This window comes from Ursus americanus, chromosome 4 (genome assembly GCF_024610735.1).
Source record: "Ursus americanus isolate L20-20 chromosome 4, mUrsAme1.1.p, whole genome shotgun sequence".
NCBI lineage: Eukaryota > Metazoa > Chordata > Mammalia > Carnivora > Ursidae > Ursus > Ursus americanus.
Genome location: NC_142130.1, coordinates 98,819,071 through 98,845,431, shown reverse-complemented (window position 1 = coordinate 98,845,431; position 26,361 = coordinate 98,819,071). Strand labels below are relative to the sequence as shown.

Below are 26,361 nucleotides of genomic sequence, written 5' to 3'. Positions count from 1 at the left end.
AGCGGCACCAATTGCAAATTCTCCCCCTCCCCCTTTTTTTGGTGATCTAGGGCTGCTAGGTCCAGGCCTAGAAGCAAGCCGCACACACGTAAGCTTAGAAACGCATGAGCGCTGTATGTCCTTGAAAGCCATCCTGATGCAGGGCTCTGGTGTGGGCAGCGCTGATGGGAGGGCTGACGCAGCCCCGTGAGAAGTGGTGGGGAAGGCACATCTGCCACCGAGCAGGACAAAGTCGCCCTCAGTCCACCTTCTACTTAGCACTGTTAGCTCACCAGCTCACATGAAACCAGATGCAGACAAATGATAAAAACCTGTAACAGGCAGAGCTAAAAACACGGATGCAGAGAGGAATCGCTGGCTGTGAGGACAGGCTCTGGCTTTCTGGAGCCAACAAAGGAGCACAGAAAGTGGAGGCATGCAGGTGCTATTGACCAGTCAGCCTGATTGTTCATTACAGGAAAACAACTTAAAATAGCACAAATATTGGATGCTCACTGCAGAAAAAAACAGAAAATGCACTTATGAAAAAAATAACCTATATCATTATTCAGAAAGACCACCAGTGATAGTGGGGTATTTTGAGGTCCACTGAGTCAGACCTTTGTCTCGGTGGTGTGTGTCATTATATTTTTTAATAAAAATAGGAGAAACCACCCACGTTTGCCCTGTTTTTCTCATTTAACATTACATATGAAATTTTTCTATGTCAACATATTTAAACCTACATAACAATGATCAAGTTCCCCATATTTTACTATTCTTATTATGCATAAAATGTTATGCATTTTAATGTAGACAATGTAACCAAACTGCAATGCTTGTATTCCCAGGTTTTTGAGATGTTATATATTTTTTAAAAGATTTTACTTATTTATTTATTACCTGCGCCGGGGGAGGGGAGTGGCAGAGGGAGAGGAGGAAGACGACTCCCCTCTGAGCAGCACGTCCAACTCAGGCTCGATCCCAGGACCCCGGGATCAGGACCTGAGCCAAAGGCAAACACTTAACTGACTGAGCCACCCAGGAGCCCTGCGTGGTTATGTCAAAGAATGTTTCCACAGCCCTCTTTGGGTGGACCTCTTCCTGCCCCTCTCTTGTTTCCTTGGAATACATATTTACAGATATCATTCCTCAGTGGAAGGATATACATGCTTGAAGCTCGGCACAAAGTGACAAAATGGCTCAGGCACTGTCACTGCCATGATGGGGGGCTGTTCCCTGTGCTCCCACAGCCTGGGCAGCTCTGTCCTCAGTGCCCGACTGAGCCCTGAGTCCTGGGGACATCAGCCACTATTGGCCAAGCAAGGAGGAAGGTGCTGAGATCTGGCCTGCAGACAGTCCTGCCATGCGTCTGGCCCTGCCGGCTACTTCCCACCTTGTAGCAGGTCTCTGTGGAGGACCCGTCCTTACTCCCGGACAGACGAGGGAAGGAGCAGCACAGTCACACATGGCTTGCTCCCGGTCATAAAGCTCGGGCCATGGAAACCCGGCTCTTGCCCACTGGGCAGCCGACAGCGTCAAGTGCTACTGAGGGCCTGGGGAGGACCAGACACTGGCTGGTGCGTCTGGCCAGCGCAGGCCTCAGCCCTCAACAGACAGGTCTGGTGCAAGGTAAGCAGGTGGTGACAGCAAGGCCAGCCATCTGGGGGGTTACCACAAGCAGATATACTGCCATGGGGCACGCCGGCCTGTTTTGTGCAGGTGGGAAGCAGAGAGAGCCTAGATGGAAAGGAAGTGGTATGAAGGAGGGACATGAAAGACCAGAGTCACCAGCCAAAAGGAAGTGGCTGAGGGTGTGGGGGCCACAAAAGAGAAGAAGGGAGTGGCCCAGAGGTCCAGAGAAACCAAGGGATGGGGGCACCCTGCGTGCCAGAGGCAGCCGAGAGAAACCACGCCTGGTGAGAACTTAGGACGTGAACTTGGGCAGTTTCTGGGTAGAGGGCGCACTGCAAATGGGGTGGGGGATCCCCGCCTGCAAGTGCCATACCACCCAGAGGTTGGCCAGCTGTGGGCACTCAGCGGCTTCAGGGTCACTGGGACATGTTGGGCTCAGTGGCCAGTCACCTCCTGGATAGCTGTGGGTTTCCTGTTCTCATGGGTTCCACCCACTGCTTCTGTAGCCATGTCCCACACCTGACATGGGGTCAGATGCCCAGACCATCAAGCACATGGGTACTTGGCAAATGCAGCCAGGCAGACGGCAGGCTAACAAGCAGTGCAGGGCTCCCCAGCATGCACCTGCCTGGGCTGGAAAAGAGGCAGAAAGCCCTGTGTGGGGTCCCCTCAGCTCCCAGCTTTGGTGAGCCGCAGCCTGGCCCAGGCTCCAGAGATACCTGAAGAATACCGGTCAGACCTGGCTCTGGTTTACATAGCTGGCCTCACTCTTGACCACAGCCTGGACACACCAGTCATGACAAAGGAGCCTTCCCATCGGCTCCCATCCAAACCCAGCAGAGTTCAAGTCCACTGTGACGAGTCACTGACATTCAGCCCAACCAGACACCTGGAAGTTGAAATGCTTTTAACCATCCTCAATGGGAGGAACAAAGAAAAGAGCGAAACAACACAGGCCCAGGCTTATGGAACTGGGTCAAGAACCACAGGATTAACACGCTGAGCTGCAATTAACAAACAAACCCAGACAGACAACATGCAGGCAGAAGAGAAGCTGCTACGGAGAACAATGAAAACATCTGGAAAGGCAGTGAGGAGCCCAGTGTCCCTTATTGTTAAGTTTTGTGACTTTTAAAAGATGCACATGTTTCTTTGACAGCCACCTGGAGGCGGGTACGTTAACTCAGAACCTATATAATATTTGTGTTGTGAATCTGGATTAATAAATTGCACAGCTTAAACATTCTCAATGGCCACCTTTGTGTCTCCAGGTGAGTAAAGCATCCTAGAATGTATTCTCAAGGACTGAGCAAAGCCTGTGTAACATAAAGACACAGATGAATAACCTACAAGCGACCTAGGGATGACCACGGCACGTGCGCCACGGAAGGAACTTGAGGCCTCAATCTGAGGCCAGAGAACGTGGGTTCTGCAGGCCCGGCAGAGAGAGTCTGGACCTCAGGGTCCCGGAGTGCACAGGGACACAGAACACACATGCTCTTGCACCTGTGCATGTCCCCACAGTCCCGTTCACAGGCACACAAACTCTGCACGCGTGCACACCCCCCCATTCCTGCACACGTGCTCCTCTATGCACGCACACACATGCCGGCCACACAGGCTCCTTCCCAGCACAGCCACACACAGCACTGCACCCTTGCACACACAGGACTGTCAGTAGGGCCAGGCTAGCAGGCTGTGCTTAGCACGAGGGCCCTGCATGAGGCTGGTGCACATTTATGGGGGACCCAATAAACAAGGTGACAGCAGACCCAGCTCTTCAGAGTCCCCATCCAGCATTCTTTGGCAAATGGTGGGAGAAGGGCCAGGAGGGGTAAAAGCAGGGAATACTTAGGGGAAAAACAGTTCTAAGGGTTCCCATCCTCTTCAAACATTCAAGGGAAAAAGCCATGGATAAACGTTCTGTCTCAGCTTAGACCTGCTTCTTCAAAGTGCACCTCGACTCTAGAATCAGCCAGGAAGGCCATTCCTACACGATCATGCACGGCGTCCACCGCCTTTCTTTGTTAAACTTCCTGGCGCTGCTCCCCAGTGGTATCACATCAGGGACAGAAGAGGGTCAAACACATGGCCTCACTGTTCTCAAGGCTGACTTTGACCTTGTTACCTATGTTCCTGGTACACAGACAAGCAAATAAAAGATACTTTGCAGTCACTCACCTTCCCCCATAAGCAGGCTCTAAGAGTCAGGGCAGGTCCATAGACAGCCAGTGTTCAGACTTATTGTGACTTAGAGCATCACAGCTGGAACTGGTGACTGACAGGGCTGACTTTGTCCAGGGGCTCACCTACCTAAAACACAGAACACAGGGTACGTGAGTGTGCACGTTCATGACCTTGCCCAGTAGGACTGAGCTTCCACAGCACTGTTTCTTGCATTCGACAGAGCAGTAGAGGCGTCTTAAGTATTCACATATAAGGCACATGCGGGATATGGAGACGAAATGCCAGTGAGAACTTGTCCTGGGAATACTGCCCTATATACCCCAAATGAGGCAGCTCTAAACGTGAGGAGGCTTCCATTTCATAAATGGGAAGTCCAAAAGAAGTTTTTTGGTGAAACTAGATCAACTTTGGAGAATGTAAATGGAACAGTCAACCTTCTACTGACCTATTTAGTTCCACTCTCTCCTTCTCCCTCCCCCCTCTACTGATTTAAGAATAACAGTCATGAAATTACATATTAACTCAAATGCATTGCTGGTTTTCCACTCTCACAGGAAACGTACCCATGCTGTCCAAATACCCCACCCCATATCTTGGCACACACTCTCGTACGGGCAGACCTGCCTTCCATGTTGCCTGCTGTTTTTCCAGAGAGTGTCAGTTTTGCCTGGGTCTAAGTCTCCTGACTTTTTAGACTTTTTGAATTCACTTTGGTTGCCCAAACTGAAAATTTAATCCCTGGTCACAAGTACCTGTTTTCAAACGTTATCCTTTTTGCTGTGTTATAATTCTACTCCACAAGTGTATATTTACTATCTCTGTGAATTATTGTTACAGACACCTTAAAAGGCTTATTTACAACAGCATCTGACACTTGGAATTGTGAGGTCATAGCACCAAAAATAATTAGAAACCTATGTCCAATGTCTTTGCTTTTCCCCTAGTCAATCAGGTATCCACCTTAGGCAATAAACCACAGCACTGACTGACTTTTTTCCAAGCTAAAATGTCTTATCCATGTAATACATTGTGATTCAAAGTGAAACTAAATTGGAAAAAACCAAATTCAAGGAAATTCCATGAAAGGTACTATTGAGTAAGAACCTCCATCTTTCATATGGGCACACAATGCCTCAGTTGGGATGACAGTCACACATGAGTACAGTAAAAGGTTCAATGTGTTACTGATTGAAGGACCAGAGAGGCCCAATCTGTTGCATTAGTTCTTAAGGTCAGTCAGTGGGAACTCAACAGAAAGCACTGGAAGTATTTTGGAGAGGGATGCCATGACAATTCAATGGGGAAAGAATAGTCTTTGCAACATATGGTGTTGGGAAAACTGGACATTCACATGCAAAGAATGAACCTTACAACACATACAAACACTAAGTCAAAATGAACCAAAGACCTAGACTTAGGAGCTAAAACTACAAACGCTTATAGAAAACACTGGGAAAAATATTTATGACATTGGATTTGGCAATGAGGATTTCATGGATACAACCCCAAAAAGTATTGGCAACAACAGCAAAACACATAAAGTAGACTTAATCAAAATTAAGAACTTTTGTGCATCAAAGGGCACTAACAAGAGAGAGAAAATACAACCAGCAGAATCGGAGAAAATACTTGCAAATCATGTATCTGAGAAGGGATTAATATCCAGACCACATAGAGAACTCCTCAATAATAAAACTACTCAATAATAAAAATTTTTTTAAAATAATTTTTTATTATGTTATGTTAGTCACCATACAGTATATCCTTAGTTTTTGATGTAAAGTTCCATGATTCATTACTTGCGTATAACACCCAGTGCACCATGCAGTACGTGGCCTCCTTAATATCCATCACTGGCCTATCCCAATCCCCGACCCCCCTCCCCTTTGAAGCCCTCAGTTTGTTTCCCAGAGTCCATAGTCTCTCATGGTTCATTTCCCCTTCTGTTGATCTCTCCTTCATTCTTCCCTTCCTTCTCCTACTGATCTTCCTGCTATTTCTTATGTTCCATAAATGAGTGAAACCATATGATAATTGTCTTTCTCTGCTTGACTTATTTCGCTTAGCATAATCTCCTCCAGTCCAGTCCATGTTGCTGTAAATGTTGGGTAATTGTTCTTTCTGATGGCTGAGTAATATTCCATTGTATATATGGACCACATCTTCTTAATCCAGTCATCTGTTGAAGGGCATCTCGGCACCTTCCACAATTTAGCTATTGTGGACAATGCTGCTAGGAACATTGGGGTGCGTATGGCCCTTCTCTTCACTACATCTGTATCTTTGGGGTAAATACCCAGGAGTGCAATTGCTGGATCATAGGGTAGCTCGATTTTTAACTTTTTAAGGGAACTCCACACTGATTTCCAAAGTGGCTGTACCAACTTGCATTCCCACCAACAGTGTAAGAGGGATCCCCTTTCTCCACATCCTCTCCAACATTTATTATTTCTTGCCTTGTCAATTTTTGCCATTCTAACTGGCATAAGGTGGTATCTCAATGTGGTTCTGATTTGAATTTCCCTGATGGCTAATGATTTTGAACATTTTTTCATGTGTCTGTTAGCCATTTGTATGTCTTCATTGGAAAAGTGTCTGTTCATATCTTCTGCCCATTTCTTGATTTGATTATTTGTTCTCGTGTATTGAGTTTGAGAAGTTCTTTGTAGATCTTGGATACCAGTCTTTTATCTGTAGTGTCATTTGCAAATATCTTTTCCCATTCTGTGGGCTGCCTCTTAGTTTTTTTTGACAGTTTCCTTAGCTATGCAGAAGCTTTTTATCTTGATGAAGTCTCACAAGTTCATTTTTTCTTTTGTTTCTCTTGCCTTTGGAGATGTGTCATGGAAAAAGTTGATGTGGCCGATGTCAAAGAGGTTGCAGCCTACGTTCTCCTCTATGATTTTGATGGATTCCTGTCTCACATTGAGGTCTTTCATCCATTGGAGTTTATCTTTGTGTATGGTGTGAGACAGTGGTCCAGTTTCATTCTTTTGCATGTAGCTGTCCAATTTTCCCAACACCATTTATTGAGGAGACTGTCTTTTTTCCACTGGATGTTTTTTCCTGCTTTGTCAAAATTAGTTGCCCAAGCAGATCAACAGAAGTAGAAGCTGGTTCTTTGAAAGAATAAATAAGATCGATAAGACACTGGCCAGACTTATTCAAAAGAATAGAGGAAGGACCCAAATTAATAAAATTATGAATGAAAGGGGAGAGATCACAACCAGCACCAATGAAATAGGAAGGATCGTTAGAAACTTTTATCAACAGCTTTATGCCAATAAATTAAACAACCTGGAAGAAATGGATGCCTTCCTGGAAACCTATAAACTACCAAGACTGAAACAGGAAGAAATTGATTATTTAAACAGACCAATTAATTATGAAGAGATTGAAGCAGTGATCAAAAACCTCCCAAAAAACATGAATCCAGGGCCTGACGGATTCCCCGGGGAATTCTACCAAACATTCAAAGAAGAAATAATACCTATCCTCCTTTTTTTTAATTATAATAATATTTTTTATTATATTGTTAGTAATAATATCTCCTGAAGCTGTTTCAAAAAATATAAAGAAGAAAAACTACCAAACTCACTCTATGAGGCCAGTATTACCTTGATCCCCAAACCAGGAAAAGATCCTACCAAAAAGGAGAATTACAGACCGATATCCCTGATGAATACGGATGCCAAAATTCTCAACAAGATCCTAGCTAATAGGATCCAACAGTACATTAAAAGGATTATCCATTAAGACCAAGTGGGATTCATTTCTGGGATGCAAGGGTGGTTCAACATTCGCAAATCGATCAGTGTGATAGTTTATATCAACAAGAAAAGACTCAGGAGCCATATGATCCTCTCAATTGATGCAGAAAAAGCATTTGACAAAATACAGCATCCTTTCCTGATTAAAACCCTTCAGAGTGTAGGGATAGAGGGTACATTCTTCAATTTCATAAAAACCATCTATGAAAAGCCTATAGCAAATATCACTCTCAATGGGGAAAAGCTGAAAGCTTTCCCTTAAGATCAGGAACACGACAAGAATAATAGCCCACTCTCGCCACTATTATTCAACATAGTACGAGAAGTCCTCGCAACAGCAATCAGACAACAAAAAGGGATAAAAGGTATCCGAATCGGCAAAGAAAAAGTCAAACTGTCTCTCTTCGCAGATGACATGATACTCTATATGGAAAACCCAAAAGACTCCACCCCCAAATTACTAGAACTTATAGAGCAATTCAGTAATGTGGCGGGATACAAAATCAATGCTCAGAAATCAGTTGCATTTCTATACACGAACAATGAGACTGAAGAAAGAGAAATTAGGGAATCCATCCCATTTACAATAGCACCAAAAAGCATTCGTTATCTCGGAATTAACTTAACCAGAGAGGTAAAGGATCTATATTCTAGAAACTACAGATCACTCTTGAAAGACATTGAAGAAGACACAAAAAGATGGAAAAATATTCCATGCTCATGGATCAGAAGAATAAACATAGTTAAAATGTCTATGCTACCCAGAGCAATCTACACTTTCAATGCCATCCCGATCGAAATACCAAGGACATTTTTCAAAGAGCTGGAACAAATAGCTCTCAAATTTGTATGGAAACAGAAAAGGCCCCGAATCTCCAAGGAACTGTTGAAAAGGAAAAACAAAGCTGGGGGCATCACAATGCCGGATTTCGAGCTGTACTACAAAGCTGTGATCACAAAGACAGCATGGTACTGGCACAAAAACAGACACATAGACCAGTGGAACAGAATAGAGAACCCAGAAATGGACCCTCAGCTCTTTGGGCAATAATACAAAAAATTTTTAAATGTGCAAAGGATTCAAATACATATTTCTCTAAGGAAGACGGACAAATGGCTAAAGCATATGAAAAAGATGCTCAACATCATTAGTCGTTAGAAAAATGCAAATGAAAACCACAATGAGACACCACTTTGTATCCACTTAGGATGGCAATAATAGTAACAACAGTAGCAACAGTGATATTGATAATAATGGGGAGGAGGGGGAGGAGGAGAAGGAAGAAGAAAAACAGAAAATTGCAGCGTCAGATGGGATGTGGAGAAACCGGAACCCTCGTACACTGCTGGTGGAAATACAAAATGGCGTAGCCACTCTGTTAAACAGTCTCGCAGTTTGTCAAAAAGCTAAACATAGAGTTACCATATGACCTAGTGATCCCAGTCCTAAGGATCTACACATGAGAAAACATATGTTCACACAAAAACTTGCACATCCGTGTTCATGGCAGCAATATTCACAGCAGCCAAAGAGTGGAAACCACCCAAATGCCCATCACTTAATGAAGGAATAGACAAAACGTGGTCTATTCACACAATGGAATATCATTTAGCCACATGAAAAAGGAATGAGCCTTTGAAATGCATCATGGATGAACCCAGAAAACACTGATGTGAGGGACAGAAGCCAGACACAGAAAGCCACACACTGTATGATCCCATGTAGATGAGATGCCCAGAAAGGCGAATCCACAGAGACAGGAAGTAGACTCATGGCTCCCAGGGCTGAGGAAAGGTGAACGGCGCTAGTGATGTGACTAGTGATGTAGATGGGGCTTCCTTTGGGCTGATGAAATGTCCTGTAGTCTGTAGTTAGACAGTGGTGATGGCTGCACACCTCTGTGAATATACAAGAAATTGCTAAAATGTATGCTTTAAAAGTGTGGAGTTTATGGTATATGAATTATACTCATTTAGAAAAAAACAAAGCCAGGGGCGCCTCGGTGGTTCAGCTGGTTAAGCGTCTGCCTTTGGCTCAGGTCCTGACCCCAGGGTCCTGGGATCGAGCCCTGCATCGGGCTCCCAGCTCTGCACAGAGCCGGCTTCCCCTTTTCCTTTTCCCTCTGCCCCTCCCCCGGCTCGTGCGCGCTCTCGCTCTCTCTCAAATAAATAAATAAATGAGATCTTTAAAAAAAAAAAGGCAATCAATACTCAAAAGTTAAAAAAAGGTAATGAAAGAAACCTCACACAAAACATGCAGAATTAACGTGTGTTTACCTCCCCTCTTACAGAAGGTGTACTTAAATCACACAAAATAAAAAGGCACAAACTCACAAGTACAAAAAGGTCAGGAGAAGAGAGAACAACCAACATGAGTCGTTAACACAATACTGGAGTCTGGCAAGTGGATGAAAACATGGTAAATAATTTGGAAAGGACAGGAAAGCTGAAACTCAAGCCTATAAGGGGAGAGGCCATCAGGAAAACAGCCAATTCTCACAAGTCTTCCAGAATGGCTGCAAAGGGAAGAGGCAGAGGCAGGTGAGTAAAAACGGGGGTAGTAATTAGAATTTTCTGTAAGGCATTAGGCCCCAGAAATCCTCTAGCTCTTTTCTTCCACGGATAACAGGAGGTTTCGTGTCTGTAGAGGGTGACTCATTCAGGATACAGACTCAACGACAAGCAGTTCTGAAGACAGTGAACTGCCAACAATAAAATGGGAGTGTAACACGGGAGAAAACAAATGGAACAATGAGAACTCCTGCCCCCCTCTCCCAAGAGGCTCTCAGAATTCCAGCAGGCAGGATTATTAGCTCAGTAAGTTACATAAAATAGAAACGGCAGAGACAGCAGTCTCTGATAACAATGCAATAAAACCAGAAATTAACGAACTTTAACCAAAGGATATTCCATTTGCAATTCATATCGTTTTAGAAACATCTAAAGGGAACTAGTTTATTTAATACATATAGCCCTGATATGGCAGGAAACACAATGAGACCAGAAATCTTTAAAGCGGTGTGACAAACAGACCCATTCATGCAATGACCCACTTCTTCCAACATCACCAGCGAGTTTCGGGAGCCGGGGACACCAAGCACTCTGTGGAGTTAGACATGAGTTATGAGGAGAATCCCAGAAAGGAAATAGGCTGCCGTTCTCTTTTCAACACACAGTTGGTGTTAGGAAGGGAGGGAGACGGAGATGCAGTTGGGGACGTGATTCCTTTCCTCACCTCCACGGCCTTCCCTCGCTGTACGGCCCACTTAGCAACAACAGAAGCAGTGGTTTCAACGTCTTGCTGAACAGGCTGCCACAACAAATCAGCTTCAAAGGATGAGTCCCCAGGGACGTCATTGCCCCTTTTGGCACAGTGCAGACAAAAGCAGCCCATTCAGCTGCAAACTACACGTGTACACACATACTCATACACATGTGCGTGGGGCATAAGCAGCTCACACTGTTACCTGAGCTCAGTGAAGGGCTGGGCTTCACCAGAAGGTTTGAAACGTCAGACCACTACGAGGCCAAGTGCTCTCCTACCTGCTGTTTGCTGGGCTTCCTGCATGCTCTCCTCCTGCCAGGAGCATGAGTGCATGGGGCTTTGAGACGAAGAGAAGTGACTCAGACAAAAATGATACATCCTGATATTTTAACACAAGCAATCTGGCTCTGGTGTGGAAAACAGACTGACGGTGAAGAGGCACAGGAGCAAAGCCAGGAGAAGATTTAGGGGCCAAGCCATAATCCAGCGCAGAGGTAACGTAACTGTCCACGGGCAGCGAAGAGGAACACAGATGCTATGAGGGCCCATCACTGGGGATTCAGTCTGAAGAGGGAACCCAGGCCAGAGCAGTGAACTGTCCATCTGAGGGGAGATGCCAACATACCTCTCAGGAACAGGCCACACAAACACAGTGAAGTCACAAGAAAGACACAGAACCCACGAATGACACCACAGATGTGGCATTGCGTGTTTGTGACATGCTGCACCTGACATTTGGAGGTACATGCTCCCCTAAAGCTCTCAGAGAACAAAACAAAAATTGGCAATATTCTAACTCAGTGCAAGTTTCAACAAATTTTGAAGACATGAAATCAACAGACTGTGCTCTCTACCCACTAGGCAATTAAATTAGAAATCATTAGCAAAAGGATAACTTTATAATCCCCCTGAACATAACATTTTTTAAAAGCTTCTGGGGGCGTCTGGGTGGCACAGTTGGTTAAGTGTCTGACTCTTGGTTTTGGGATAGGTCATGATCTCAGGGTTCTGAGATCAAGCCCCGCGGGGGCTCCCTGCTAGATGTGGACCTGCTTAAGATTCTCTCCTTCTCCCTCTGCCCCTCTCCACCCTGCTAATGCGCTCACTCTCTCTCAATAATAATAATGATAATAATAATAATAATAAAAACAAAAGCTTCTAAATAAGAAATGGATGGAATGACATAATGAAACTAGAAAATAACTAGACCAATAAACTTGCAACATGACAAACTTGGTGGCAAGTGGCTACAGTAGAATTTGCAGAAAAACTTAGTCTTAAAAGCCTGTATTAGAAATAAAGGGAGGCCAAAAATTAGTGAGTAAAAAATCCAACTTAAGGATTTAGAAAATAACAAAGTATTCACAGAAAGTAGAGAAAAGGTAATAATAAGGAACAGATCAGAAGAAAAGACATGAGCCAGTTGAGAAAATGAACAGATATAAAATTCAGTTCTTTAACAAAGGTCTAGAAACACACAGCCCTCTGATGATAAAGGAAAATAATCAAGAAGGCACAGATGGTAATAGTGGCTATAAGGAAGACCAGGGCCTCTGGCTGTGGACACGATCCAGCAGACACGGTTCTCCCATTCGTCCTGCTAAGCACAATGAACTGGACATCAAACGTGAAGCAAACAAGGGAAAACTTGGGGAAGCAGAGAGAAGAAGGCGGACTGGCTAGCGGGCTCAGGATTTGAAGCATGCCACAGCAACGAGCTCACCACTTTGTTTTGTTTCATCTCGCTTCTCTCCTAGATATGCCATACTGGTCACTGGAAAAGCCTGCAACCTAAAAATGCTACAGGACACAGAAAAACAAGTCTCAAGAAAAGTGTGCTCTCTCTCTAGGCCAAGAACTGGGAACAGGAAGCCTAGACAGCCAGAGAGCTTCTGACAGTGCCTGTCCTCCTGCAGGCGGCGCCCGCAGGAAACGCACACACACCTCTACCTGCCCTCATGCGGAGAGGCTGGAACGGCAGCCTAGCCTCCCACCCCTACCTGGCAGTACCAAGACACTCCCCTCCCCGCCCAGGTGTCAGGGGGATTGAGGGAGGGGCCTGGACCTCCACCCCAGTCTGCTGTGAACAAGGTGCCCCCACATGGGGTCAGCAGAGACCTGCTAAGATAGGAGATTTATAGCAGACACAGAATACCACAACACTATAACCAAAATTTCCAGGATACAAATGAAAATCACTTATCGTGCCCAAAACTAGGAAAACCCCAACATGAACAAGAAAAGAAAATCAGGGGCGCCTGGGTGGCTCAGTTGTTAAGTGTCTGCCTTCGGCTCAGGGCATGATCCCAGCGTTCTGGGATCAAGCCCTGCATCAGGCTCCTCCGCTGAGAGCCTGCTTCTCCCTCTCCCACTCCCCCTGCTTGTGTTCCCTCTCTCGCTGGCTGTCTGTCAAATAAATAAATAAAATCTTAAAAAAAAAAAAAGAAAACCAACAAATGCTGAACACTGAGATGACAGACCCGTGTGTGCCCTCTGACAAGGATCTTTAAAGCAGCCATTGTACAGACGCTTCAGTGAGCATTTAGGAACATGGTTAAAGCACATCTCTAAAAACTCACAAAGAAACAGAACCTATGAAGAACCATCAACAAACTACCAAAAACCAATCAACATGAAATCATCAATCTCATTATCCCTACAACCATTAAAGAAACTGAATTTGCAATAAAAAGCCATAGAAAAAGAAATCTCTGGGCCCAGATGGTTTCACCAGAGAATTTAATTTCAAAGAAGATGAACACCAACCTTAGACAACCTTTTAGAGAAGACAGATGGAGAATTCTTCCCAACTCATTTGGTGAGCCACTATCACCTTGATACCAAAACCAGAGCAATTTGCCTTATGAACATAGACACAAATAAACTAAAACAATTTTTAATTATCAAAATGAATCCAGCAATGTATAGAAGATTCATACACCATGACCACGTAGGGTTCATCCAGGTATGCAAAGGTGGCTTCATATTGAAAAAATCAATCAATATAATCCACCATCATCTATAAACTAAAGCATGAAAACCACATGATCATATAAATTGATGCATAAAAAGCATTTAACAAAATTCAACACTTATTCATGAAAAAAAAAAAAGCCAGTGAATTAAGGACACAGGAAAGTTACCACAACTTCTTAAACCGCATCTACAAAACCTATAGCTAACATCATAGCTAATGTTATGGGTAATGCTTTACCCTGCAGCTGGGAACAGGGCAAGGCTGTCCACAGTCGCCACTCTTAGGACACCAGAGTTTCAGTCACTGTCACAGGCAAGAAAAATGAACCAGAGACATACAGACTGGAAAAGAAGAAATAAAACTTTCTCTATTTGCAGATGATAATTTTCTACCTAGAAAATCCCAAGGAATTTATAAAACAAAACTTCTAGCCCTGATAATTGAATTCAGAAAGGTAGAATGTAAGAGTAATATACAAAAATTAACTGCATTTTTAGATGCTAACAGTGAACACACATAAACCAAAATTTAAAACACAGTATCATTTAAAATCATTCAAAATAAAATGAAATACTTATACACCTAACATATACAGGATCTGTATGCTAAAAACTGTGAAATGCTGATAAAGTAAACTTTAAAAACCTAAATAAATGGAGAGACATATCATATCCATGGATTGGAAGACTCAACATAGTAAAAATACCAATTCTCTCCAAATTGATCTAAAGGTCCAATGCAATTCCTATAAAAATCCCAGCAATGTAGGGGCGCCTGGGTGGCTCAGTCCATTAAGCACCTGACTTTTGATCTCAGCTCAGGTCTGGATCTCAGGGTTGTGAGTTCAAGCCCTGTTTTGGGCTCCATACTGGGCATGGAGCCTACTTAAAAAATTAAAATTAAAAAACAAAAATCCCAGAAATGTTTTTTTTGTAGGCATAAATATGCTTATTCTAAAATCTATATGGAAAGGCACAGACCCTAGAGTAGCTTTAAAAATCTTGGGGGGAAAAAAAGGACAAAGCAAAAAGAATCATTCAATTCGATAATAAGTCTTACTTTGTAACTACAGTTTTCAAGATACCATGGACCAACAGAATAGAATAAAGAACCTAGAAATAAACAACCCAAATATGACCAACTGATTTTTGAAAAGGTGGAAAAACAATTCAATGGAGAAAAAGTAGTCTTTTCAACAAATGGTTTTGGGACAACACATCAGTCGATAAAATGAACCTTGATCTAGGTCTCATACCTTACACAAACATTAAACCAAAATGGATCACAGACTTAGATATAAAACAAGAAACTAAAACTTTTAGAAAAAAACGCAGAGGAGAAAAATCTTCAGAATCTAGGCTAAGCAGAGTTCTTAGACTTAACACAGAAGGCATACTTTGTGAAAGGAAAAATCAACAGATTGGACTTAATGAAATTTAAAAACTTTTGCTAAGCAAAATCCCGTTAAGAGAGTGAAAAGACAAGCTATAAACTGGGAGAAAATATTTGCAAACCACACAGCCAACAAAAGACTAGCATATAGAATATATAAAGCATACTCAAAACTCGACAATAAAATTTTTTTAAAAAATCAATTAGAAAACAGCAGTACTGGGGAGCCCGGGTGGCTCAGTCAGTTACGCGTCTGATTCTTGATTTCAGCTCAGGTCGTGATCTCAGGGTCCTGGAATCGAATCTTGTGTTGGGCTCTGCACTCAGTGGAGAGTCTGCTTGAGGATTCTTGCTCCCTCTTCTTCTGCCCCTCCCGCCCTGCTCCGTCTCTTCCCTCTCTCTCTCAAATAAATAAATCTTTTTTAAAAAAGAAAGAAAACGGTAATATAGGCCTACCTCAAGAAGCATGAAAAGTCTCAAATAAACAACCTAACCTTGCACCTAAAGGAGTTGGAAAAAGAACAACAAATAAAACAAAACCAGCAGAAGGAAGGAAATAATTAAGATTAGAGCAGAAGCGAATGATATAGAAACTAAAAATACAGTAAAACAGATCAATGAAACCAAGAGCTGGTTCTTTGAAAAAAAAGTCAATAAAATTGATAAACCTCTAGCCATAAATACCAAGAAAAAAGAGAATAGGTTTAAATAAATAAAATCACAAATGAGAGAGGAGAAATAACAACCAACACCACAGAAATAAAAATAATCATAGGAGAATATTATGGAAGACTATATGACAACAAATTAACAACCTAGAAGAAATGGATAAATACCTAGAAACATACAAACTACCAAAACTCAAACAGGAATAGAAAATTTGAACAGATCAAAAACCAGCAAAGAAATTGAATCAATAATCAAAAATCTCCGAACAAACAAAAGTCCAGGACCAGATGGCTATACAGGCGAACTCTACCAGACATATAAAGAGTTACTACCCATTCTTTGCAAACTATTCCAAAAAACAGAAAAGGAAGGAAAACTTCCAAATTCATTCTATGAGGCCAGCATTACCTTGATTCCAAAACCAAAAACTCCACTAAAAAAGAAAACCATAGGCCAATATCCCTGATGAACGTGGATGCAAAAATTCTCAACAAGGGTCATTTACTGCAATCAAATGGATTTTTAAAAAGATATCATTTATTTATTTGAGAGAGAGAGAGAGCGTGCAAGCATGAGCAGGGGGAGGAGTAGAGGGACGAGCAGACTCCCTGATGAGTAGGGAGCCCGAGGTGGGGCTGGATCCCAAGATCCTGAGATCATGACCTGAGCCAGAGGCAGACACTTAACAACTGAGCCACCCAGGCAACCCTCAAGTGGGATTTATTCCTGTGTTGCAAGGGTGGGTCAGTATTTGCAAATCAATCCATGTGATACACCACATCAACAAGAGAAAGGGTAAGAACCACGTGATCCTTTGAATAGACACAGAAAAAGCATTTGACAAAGTACAACATCCATTCATGATAAAAGCCCTCAACAAAGTAGGGATAGAGGGAACATACCTCAACATAATAAAGGCCATATATAAAAACCCCACAGGGAACATCATATTCAATGGTAAAAAACTGAGAGCTTTTCCCCTAAGGTTAGGGACATGACAGGGAAGTCCATTCTCGCCACTGGTATTCAACATAGTACTAGAAGTCCTAGCCTCAGTAATCAGACAAAAAGAAATAAAAGGCATCCAAATCAGTAAGAAAGACGTAAAAAAATGTTCACTATTTTCAGATGACATGATACTGTATATAGAAAACCCAGAAGACTCCACCAAAAAATTGCTAGAACTGATAAATGAATTCAGTAAAGTTGCAGGATACAAAATCAACATACAGAAATCTATTGCATTTCTATATGCCAGTAATGAATCAGCAGAAAGAAAAATTAAGAAAACAATCCCATTTACAATTGCCTCAAAAAAATAAGATACCTAGGAATAACCCTAACCAAAGAGGTGAAAGACCCGTACCCTGAAAACTATAAAATGCTGATGAAAGAAATTGAAGAGGACACAAAGAAATGGAAAGACATTCCACACTCATGGATTGGAAGAACAAACAACATTAAAATGTCTATACTATCCAAAGCAATCTCCACATTTAATGCAATCCTTATCAAAATACCAACAGCATTTTTCACAGAACTAGAGCAAATAATCCTAAAATTTGTATGGAACCACAAAAGACCCTGAGTAACCAAAGTAATCTTGAAAAAGAAAAGCAAGGGGTATCACAATTCTGGATTTCAAGTTACATTACAAAGCTGTAATAATCAAAACAGCAGGGTATTGGCACAAAAATAGACATATAGATAAACAGAACAGAATAGAAAACCCAGAAATGAACCCACAATTAATCTTTGACCAAGTAGGAAAGAATATCCAATGAGAAAAGGACAGTCTCTTCAACAAATGTTGTTGGGAAAACTGGACAGCAGCATGCAGAATAATGAAACTGGACCACTTTCTTACACCATACACAAAAATAAATTCAAAATGGATGAAAGACCTAAATGTGAGACCTGAAACCATAAAAAATCTTAGAAGAGAACACAGGCAGTGACTTCTCTGTTATCAGTCGTAACATTTTTCTAGGTATATCTCCTGAGGCAAGAGAAATAAAAGCAAAAATAAACTACTGGGACTTCATCAAAATAAAAAGCTTCTGCCCAGAAAAGGAAACGACCAACAAAACTAAGAGGCAGACTGCACCTACAGAATGGGAGAAGATATTTGCAAATCACATACTTGATAAAAGGTTAGTATCCAAAATATATAAAGAACTTACACAATTCAACACCCAAAAACCAAATAATTTGATTAAAACATGGGCAGAAGTCATGAACAGACATTTTTCCTAAGAAGACATCCAGATGCCAACAGACACATGAAAAGATGCTCAACACCACTCAGCATCAGGGAAAGGCAGATCCAGACCACAATGAGACACCACCTCACACCAGTCAGAATGGCTAAAAACAAGTCAGGAAACGACAGATGTTGGCGAGGATGTGGAGAAAGGGGAGCCCTCTTATACTGCTGGTGGGAACGCAAGCTGGTGCAGCCACTGTGGAACAGTATGGAGGTTCCTCAAAAAGTTGAAAACAGAGCTACCCTATGACCCAGCGATTGCACTACTAGATATTCACCCGAATGATATAAAAATTCTGATTCGAAGGGGTACATGCATCCCTATGTTTACTGCAGCATTATTTACAATGGTCAAGATATGGAAACAGCCCAAATGTCCATCAACTGATGAATGGATAAAGAAGATGTGGTGTATACACAATGGGATATTACTCAGCCATAAAAAAAAGAAAATGAAATCTTGCCATTTGCTACAACGTGGATGGAGCTAGAGAGCATTATGCTAAGTGAAATAAGTCAGTCTGAGAATGACAAACATCATATGAGCTCACTCATATTTGTAATTTAAGGAACAAAATAAATAAGCAAAGGGAAAAAACAGAGACAGACAAAGCAAGAAACAGACTCTCAACTCTAGAAAATAAACTGATGGTCATCAGACGGAAGTTGGGTGGGGGGATGGGGGAAAGGGGTGATGGGGTTTAAAAAATCAATTAGAAAATGAGAAAAAGTCATGAACAGACATTCCCCCAAAGAAAATATATGGATGGAAAATAAGCACATGAAAATATTGTTCAACATCATTAGTTATCAGGGAAATGCAAATTAAGACCACCAGGCTACATACCTATTAGAACAGCTTTGAAAAACAGTGATAATACCAAATATTGTCAAGGACATGCAGAAATCGGATCTCTCATACATTTCCGTAGAAATGTGAAATGGTACAGCCACTCTGGAAAAATCATTTATTACAAAATGAACCATGTCCTTGCTATAGAACCCAGCAACTGTACTTTTGGCATTGATGCCAGAGAAATAAACACTTACGTCAACATGAAAACCTGTGCTTGAGCTTACACTGCAGCTTTATTCACAACAGGCAAAAATGGGAAACAACCCCGGTGTCCCTCAGTGGGCGTATGGTTTGACTGTGGTCATCCAGCACCATGGAATGAGACACAGCAGAAAAAGGAACAAACACTGATGTGCACAGCAACGGGGACGGACCTGTAGGGCCTTCCATGGAGTGAAAAAAGCCAAAGGTAAAAGGTTGCAAACTGTATGACTTCATTTCTATAACATTTTTGAAATGACATGAAGATTGAGAATTAATGACTGATTTCCAGGGGAGAGATGGGAGTGGGTGGAGGGTGACTATTTCAGGGCATTACAAGGCACTTCCTTACAGGTGATGAAGGGGGCAGTTCTGTATCTTAGACTGTGGGGGTGGTTACGCAAATCTGTGCAGGGTATAAAACTGCATAGACTCTAACTACTACTACTACTGTTACTACTATTCCTGTTATTGCTACTACCATTACAGTCCTGCTGTTACAACTTTACTACCAATGCCACGATGGCTGCTACTACTACTGCCTCTATTACTGCTGCTGCCGTCACTGCTGCTACTGTTACTACTACTATCACTACCACCACTGTTACTGCTACTCTTATACCACTGCCACTATTACTGCTACGATCACTACCACTACTACCACCATTTCCACTACTCTTGCTGCCATTATGACCGGCACCACTATTACCGCTACTGCTACTACTTCTGTTATTGCTGCTACTCTTACCACCACGGCTATTAGTACTATTGTTATTACTAATACTATTACTACTACCACCACTACTTCTGCTCCCCCTCCTACTACCACACACACACACACACACGAGTACAGGTAAAAAGTGGTAAAACTGGAATAAAGTTTGAAGTCTAATTAGCAGCACTGCACTGTATTATTTTCTGGGCTTTCATATTGTACTAAAGTTATGTAAGATGTTACCACTGGAAGAAGCTGGGTAAATGTTATAGGAGACTCTGTACTGTTCTTGCTACTCCCTATGAATCTGTGATTATTTCAGAATAAAGGTTAAAAATAATGCTACAGCAAAGTTGAAAGAAAGCACAGAGAAATTCTGAAACAAAAAGCTACAAAAGCCAGTTTCAAACTCAGCAAACACGTTTAACAACAGAACTGTGCAGAATTGAAGAGATTTTATGAGCCGAGAGCTAAGCCACAGGAGATGGTCCAAAATGTACCACCCAAAGAACCAGATGGGAAGCGTGAGCGATCTCACACACACACACACACACACACACACACACACACACACACACACACGGAGCTGGCCACTGACCTACATTCACTGGGGCTCCGAGGAGAGGGCGGGGGTGGAGCAGAGGCTCTATCTACAGGGCAGAGCTGGTAAAAGACTCAGGCACCCAACCCATTGCAAGCAAGATTGACAGAGGAGCTCACACCAGAGAATCTCAAGAAAACAAAGACAAAGAAGAGATATTAAAAGCCAACAAAGAAATAAATGAGATTATTTTCAAAGGAGCAGTAGTTAGATGGAAGTCTTCCTTCCCAATAGTAACCATCCCGCGCACACAGAATGGAACGAGAGCCGTGGTGTGCTGGGAATGACCGTGCACGTAGACTTCTCTCCCGCAGATGGTCGTCCTGCACAGATGAAGGTGCATGAAGGCATTTCTGGACAATCAGAAAATGGGAACTTCTCCAGCGAACCCACTCCACAGTAGATTGTAAAGGCTATTGTTCAGGCAGAAGGAAAATGGCCACAGAAAGAAAACTGGATTTGCAGGAAGAAATGAAGAATAAAACATGTAAAGATATGAATAAAAGGAAATGAGTATCAACCATCTAGGATAATCATCATTACTTGTTATTCAGTTAACTAATTATTAAATCTCCCAGAATTTAAATATATGTAAAAATTCACTATGGTGGTCATGGAACAGGGTAGCTCTTTCTTTTAATTTTCAAAATTCCTTAAAAATCCCCAGATATGGTGACAAGATTAACAAAGAAAACCCCCCTGAGATCTCTTCAGTAGAATCAGATGTCAAGGAATCCATCAAACCCAGAGAATAGGGGTAGGTGTGGCCAAAATACAGCAGCAGGGTCCAAGTGAATCACCGAATGCACAGTGTTTATAGGAAATATTAAGTGGGGAACAGCCCTTTGAGACACAAAACTCGGAAACCCCCCAAAATAGTAATACCCCCACAAAGAAACAGGGACGCACACTAAGTGGGAATCTAGGTGAATATTCTGAGAGCAAATGGGAGAAACTCCAGGAAGTATGTGCTGAATCCAAGTCCCCAAGTTCTGGGAAAGTGAAAACAAAAGGAGAAAGAAAGGAGGAAGGGAGGGAAGGCAGGAAGGCAGGAAGGCAGGAAGGCAGGAAGGCAGGAAGGCAGGAAGGCAGGAAGGCAGGAAGGCAGGAAGGAAGGAAGGCAGGAAGGCAGGAAGGCAGGAAGGAAGGAAGGCAGGAAGGCAGGAAGGCAGGAAGGCAGGAAGGCAGGAAGGCAGGAAGGCAGGCAGGAAGGAAGGAAGGAAGGAAGGCAGGAAGGCAGGAAGGCAGGAAGGAAGGGGCAAGGAACCATTTAGGAGCTTGTAGGAAATGTAAACAGTGCCGAAGAGCTCTGAGTCCTCAGGAATCTCAAAAATATACAACAATATTCACTTTTGGAGAGAGAACCATCTGGAGAAAAAACAAACCCAACAAAAGATGAGAAACCCCACAGGAAGCTACTGGAACACAGGTTTCAGAGAAGGATGGTGGGGGGGCAGTGAGCAGTCTCTGACTGTGCTGGCCCCGCACAGCCGATGGCTAAGGTGTGGGACAGAGCCCCTGGAGGGTGGTGTGGGAGGGGGGCATGGGAGGGGGCTGAACGCTGAGCCCCGTTCCTTTCCAGAGGGAGGAGGTCGTCCTGAAGCAGGAGTGATGCTCGCCACCAGGAAGGCCTGAGCGAGGCCACGTAAAAACTATTTCATGGCAGCAACAAAGGAGAAATCCCTGGAGCCCAAGGCTAGGAAAGTTATTCAGGCTCATTCCCAATTCCTATTCAGGTCCAGAAAACCCCTTATTTAAAATCAAGAGGCAAAGGATTATGATCGAATCCCATAAAAATATATTACCAAAAAGAAGTGAAAATAAATAACGTTGTAAAAGATGACAAAAATACACCAGAAAACTATGAACCCAAAGAAAATTATAGCCTAATTAATATGTCACATTGAACTAAAATTTGAGAAAATAATCAACATTTTAGAAGAACTTAATTTAAAATAGAATTAGAACATCTCAAAGTGACATGGCAAGAAAATAGGAGGATATAAAAAGGTGCCTAGAAAAGCTCAGGAACAAACTAGAATGTTTTTCAGAAGTGAGAAGCGGAAGAAACATAGGAGCAAAGAGACATCACAGAAGGCCCAGGAAAGCGTGTGGAGAACAGAAGTAAGGAAAGAAAATTATGAGACAGACATGCAGGAAGAAGACTCAAAAGAACATGACAGACACAACGCACGGGCAAGAGAGGGCCAACGCTCACGTACGCGTAAGTGCGACTCGCTGTACCTTCACGTGGACACGTGTGCATTCCAAAACACCTCCTGAAATAAAACACAGCCTGGATCTACACAGTGACTGGGCGCCCCGTGTTCCTGAAAAGTCAAGCCTGAGTAGTTAACAGCAAGTCATGCTTTGGGAAAATGATTAGATGCTAGAGATGAAGTCTCCAGGGCGTCCAAAGCAAAAGGTCCCAAGTGCTTATGATGAAAAGAACATCTGAGTGAGGTCAGACTTCTCACCAGCAACGCAGAAGGAAAGCAACATTTTTAAGACACTACAGTGAAATAATATAAACTAAGGATTTTATGCAGCTTAATTACACCTGCATTGCAAAGGCTACAGATCAGAAGATGTGAACGGGCAGGAACATAGGGAATGCACGGCGAGCCTACGGCAAAGAACCTAACATAGAATGGGTCCCAGCAGGCCACAAATCAAGTGGAGGAACTTTGTCATAGGTATGGTGACAAGCATCGGATATATTTCACTCTAGAACCAGGACTAAACAACGCAGTTAATGGTGACAGAACAACAGACAAATGTTAAATGTGCTGAAGATAAACAGTTGATAAAGCTAATAAAGTGGGAGAAAAGGCAGGAGAGTAAATGAGGGGAGCCTTCTAGCTACCAAGAGGGAGTAATCAGGTGGCACATGAAACAGACGCGGGGGTCTGGAGGGTCTGGAGAGACAGAAGACGCTTCCAGCCACCTGCAACACTCCCCATGGGAGCACATCAATAGACAAAAGAAAAAAAGAGGAGGGGTTTTTGTGAATTATACAGACAAATAATAGTATAAAGCCAAAAAATATATATATCTTCCCAAGAATCAAAAGAAATATGAACAAAAAGGAAATGTTTACTAAGTTAAGGAACTCATTTATACATTACACATACATATAAATGTATATATATATATATATATTTATATTTTCAAAAATATACGGAAAGATAAATTAAAAGCTACTTACTTGGGAACGGAGGGACCTGGATGGAAAGAGGGGTGGACATGAGATTTTTCTGAATAGACTGCAATAAATTTTTACTTTAGAATCATATAAATGTTTACATAATCAAAAACAAGATTTTTAAAAAATCCCTAAAAGCTTAAAAAAAAAATCTAAGTATACACGAAGTTGGTGATATAACCGCAGAGAGAAGAATTGTGGCAACTGACCTTAAAACACAGGACTCTGGCTGGATATTCTCAGGGGTAGACAGACATGCAAGGAAATATACTAACCTTGATTAGTCATTTGTTGGCACCAATAATATTCCAAACCCATTATATGTACATTTAGGGTAAAGCACGCATGTAATAATGCTAACAAGACAAAAGAGAAACTAGTACAAAATTTAAAAATTTTAAGTTAAAACCCTGTAATCTTACATTTGGTTTAGAACTATTTCTGTGAACCCACGATTTCCCCTTCTTAACTCTCTCCACTGAAACTATGAAAGGGTGATGGCACTCCATTGCAATAAGCAGCCTCACCGCCTAGACTACGGCCTCTAAATGTTATCCCCAACTGGGGCAAAACAGGGCCCCTGAGAGAACTGGTTGATTCCAGGAGGTCTGGGAAAGCGAGGATCAAAGATGATACCGGAACATGTTACTCGACAGAGTCAAGGACACCATCAGAGACTTGTGTGGTTTTAACTGCACAGAAGCCAGCAAAATACAGAACAATTTGAATATAGAGAATAATTGTGGTGTGAACAAATTTACTGTATATATAAAACCCAAAAATTAATAATAATGCTTTAAAAAGAAAAAAAAGAATAGCAGAGAGAGAAATAAAACTCATTGGACAATGAAAAAAATGCTTAAATACAAAGAAATAAATACTTATCCTGCCTTTCTGGTAGAAACCATATTTTAGGGAACCAAATGGCCTTAGTGAATGAGAAAAGTTACTCCATATGGAATAATCCCAATGAATCCACGTGGAAAGGATCACACAGCCGTCAAGCCACCATTCAGCAGACCCTGGTCGAATAACGGATCCAGGCGGCAGTCGTCAGTGGACACCAAACCCCTGGGTGGACGGGGGGTGGGAAGCCTGGGAGAGCCCCTGTGTCCGAGGTGCTCGCAGCCCTGGCACACACAGTGCACGGCACCACCCACGACGTTTGTGTGTCTGAAAAACACAACTCAGGTGGAATAAAGCCGGGTTCTAGGAAATAGGGAGGATGGAGGAAGACGGTGAATGACCCTGCAAGGAAGCAACCGGCCGAACCCAGGACGTGGGACAGCCCACAAACCATCAGCAGTGAGAAGGCTGGGGGAACGTGCTCACATGGAAGGGGTCGCAGCACAGCATCGAGGGCCAGGCCTGGGCACTGCTTCCTGGGATTTCAACACGACGTCACAGGGGGGCCCAGATCCAAGGGCAGGGAACGCCGACGCCAATGGGAGGGAGGTGAAAGTCATGGCACAGTAGAAGCATGGGGGCTGGGGCCCTGCTGCACGAAGGCCTGGCACAGGCGGGCCTGGTGCTCCACCGTGAGGAGGCCACACCGCTGGGAGTCCCTAGTGGGGTGGGAGGGTGCGCCGAGCAGGAAGACGCCACACAAACAGGCAGGACTGTGAAGGTCGTCCTCGGCCGGGAACAGACCGATGCAGGCTAGTGACATGTGAGCAGCTACTCTTTTCCAAGGTCATTCTGGTTACTGGGAGGCTGTGATTGGTTCCATGATGGTGGCAGTCAGGACGGAGGCCGATTCAGAGGGGTGGTGTTGGGTCAGATGACAAGGAGGGAGGAGGTATCAAGAGCGACTCTGCGGCTCCATCTGATGGTATCTCCCACAGAGAACTGCCACCCGCAAGCCTGCCAGATGGCAGAAGTCAGCTCCTGGGCCAGTGCTGGCCACGGCCGGGCAGGCAGAGCTCTGGCCACGGGTGGGCAGACAGTAGCCACAGCGGGATGGAGCAGCAGGCTGCTCCGGGGGGCATGGCAACACTGCCCCTCTCCGCCCTCCCTTGCTCCTCTCAGGAACTCCTTCTAGGGTTCTGGAAGATCACACAGCTTTTTGTCTAGTGAGGTCACTGTGCCTGTGTCCGAGACTCCCTCTGTCACCCTGCTGTCCCCTCCTGTTGGACCAAAGTGCAAGTCCATCAGCTGGCTGGGGCCTGTCCTCCCAGGGCTGCCCGGGACACCGGCTCTCCACATGCTGTCCCCCCCTGGGCGGCCAGGCCCAGGCCTACCTCTCTAGGATGCCAGCACAGTCACACACAGAGCCCCGGGCCCCAGTCCATCTTCTCAGCCTTGCTGGCGGCTGTGCTGGCCCTGCCTCTGTTCTAATGCCGTTGAGCCCGGACTGGCACTGTCCAGTCCAGACAGCACGAGCTGGGGATCAGGCCACGTCCCAGTAGAGAGAGCATGGTTGCAGCCCCTGGTCACTGTGGCTCATGCGTCTGTCACCCACGAAGCCTCACACAGTGCAGTGTGGCCACACCAAGGGCCACCACACCCACAAGGAGCTCAGGACCCGTCTTCCTGGACTGGAGCCCAGGAAGCGTCCCTGCCTCAGGTTTCTCAGATGCACATGGAACGAAAAGAGCTGCTCCACGTTTCTCCTGGTCAGCAAGGGCGTGGCCCGGAACCTTG

General features: G+C 43.5%; 1 protein-coding gene across 10 annotated transcripts in view; it reads right to left on the bottom strand.

Annotated features, from left to right (window-relative positions):
* Nucleotides 1–26,361, bottom strand: part of PCBP3 (poly(rC) binding protein 3) — a 269,593-nt gene that overhangs the window by 61,725 nt on the left and 181,507 nt on the right. For all 10 annotated transcript variants that reach the window (XM_045776982.2, XM_045776981.2, XM_045776983.2 and 7 more), the window contains one exon: nt 3,796–3,927. In XM_045776982.2, the coding sequence (XP_045632938.1) occupies nt 3,796–3,805 (10 nt within the window). In that variant the 5' untranslated portion in view covers nt 3,806–3,927. The remainder of the gene's footprint in view (nt 1–3,795; nt 3,928–26,361) is intronic.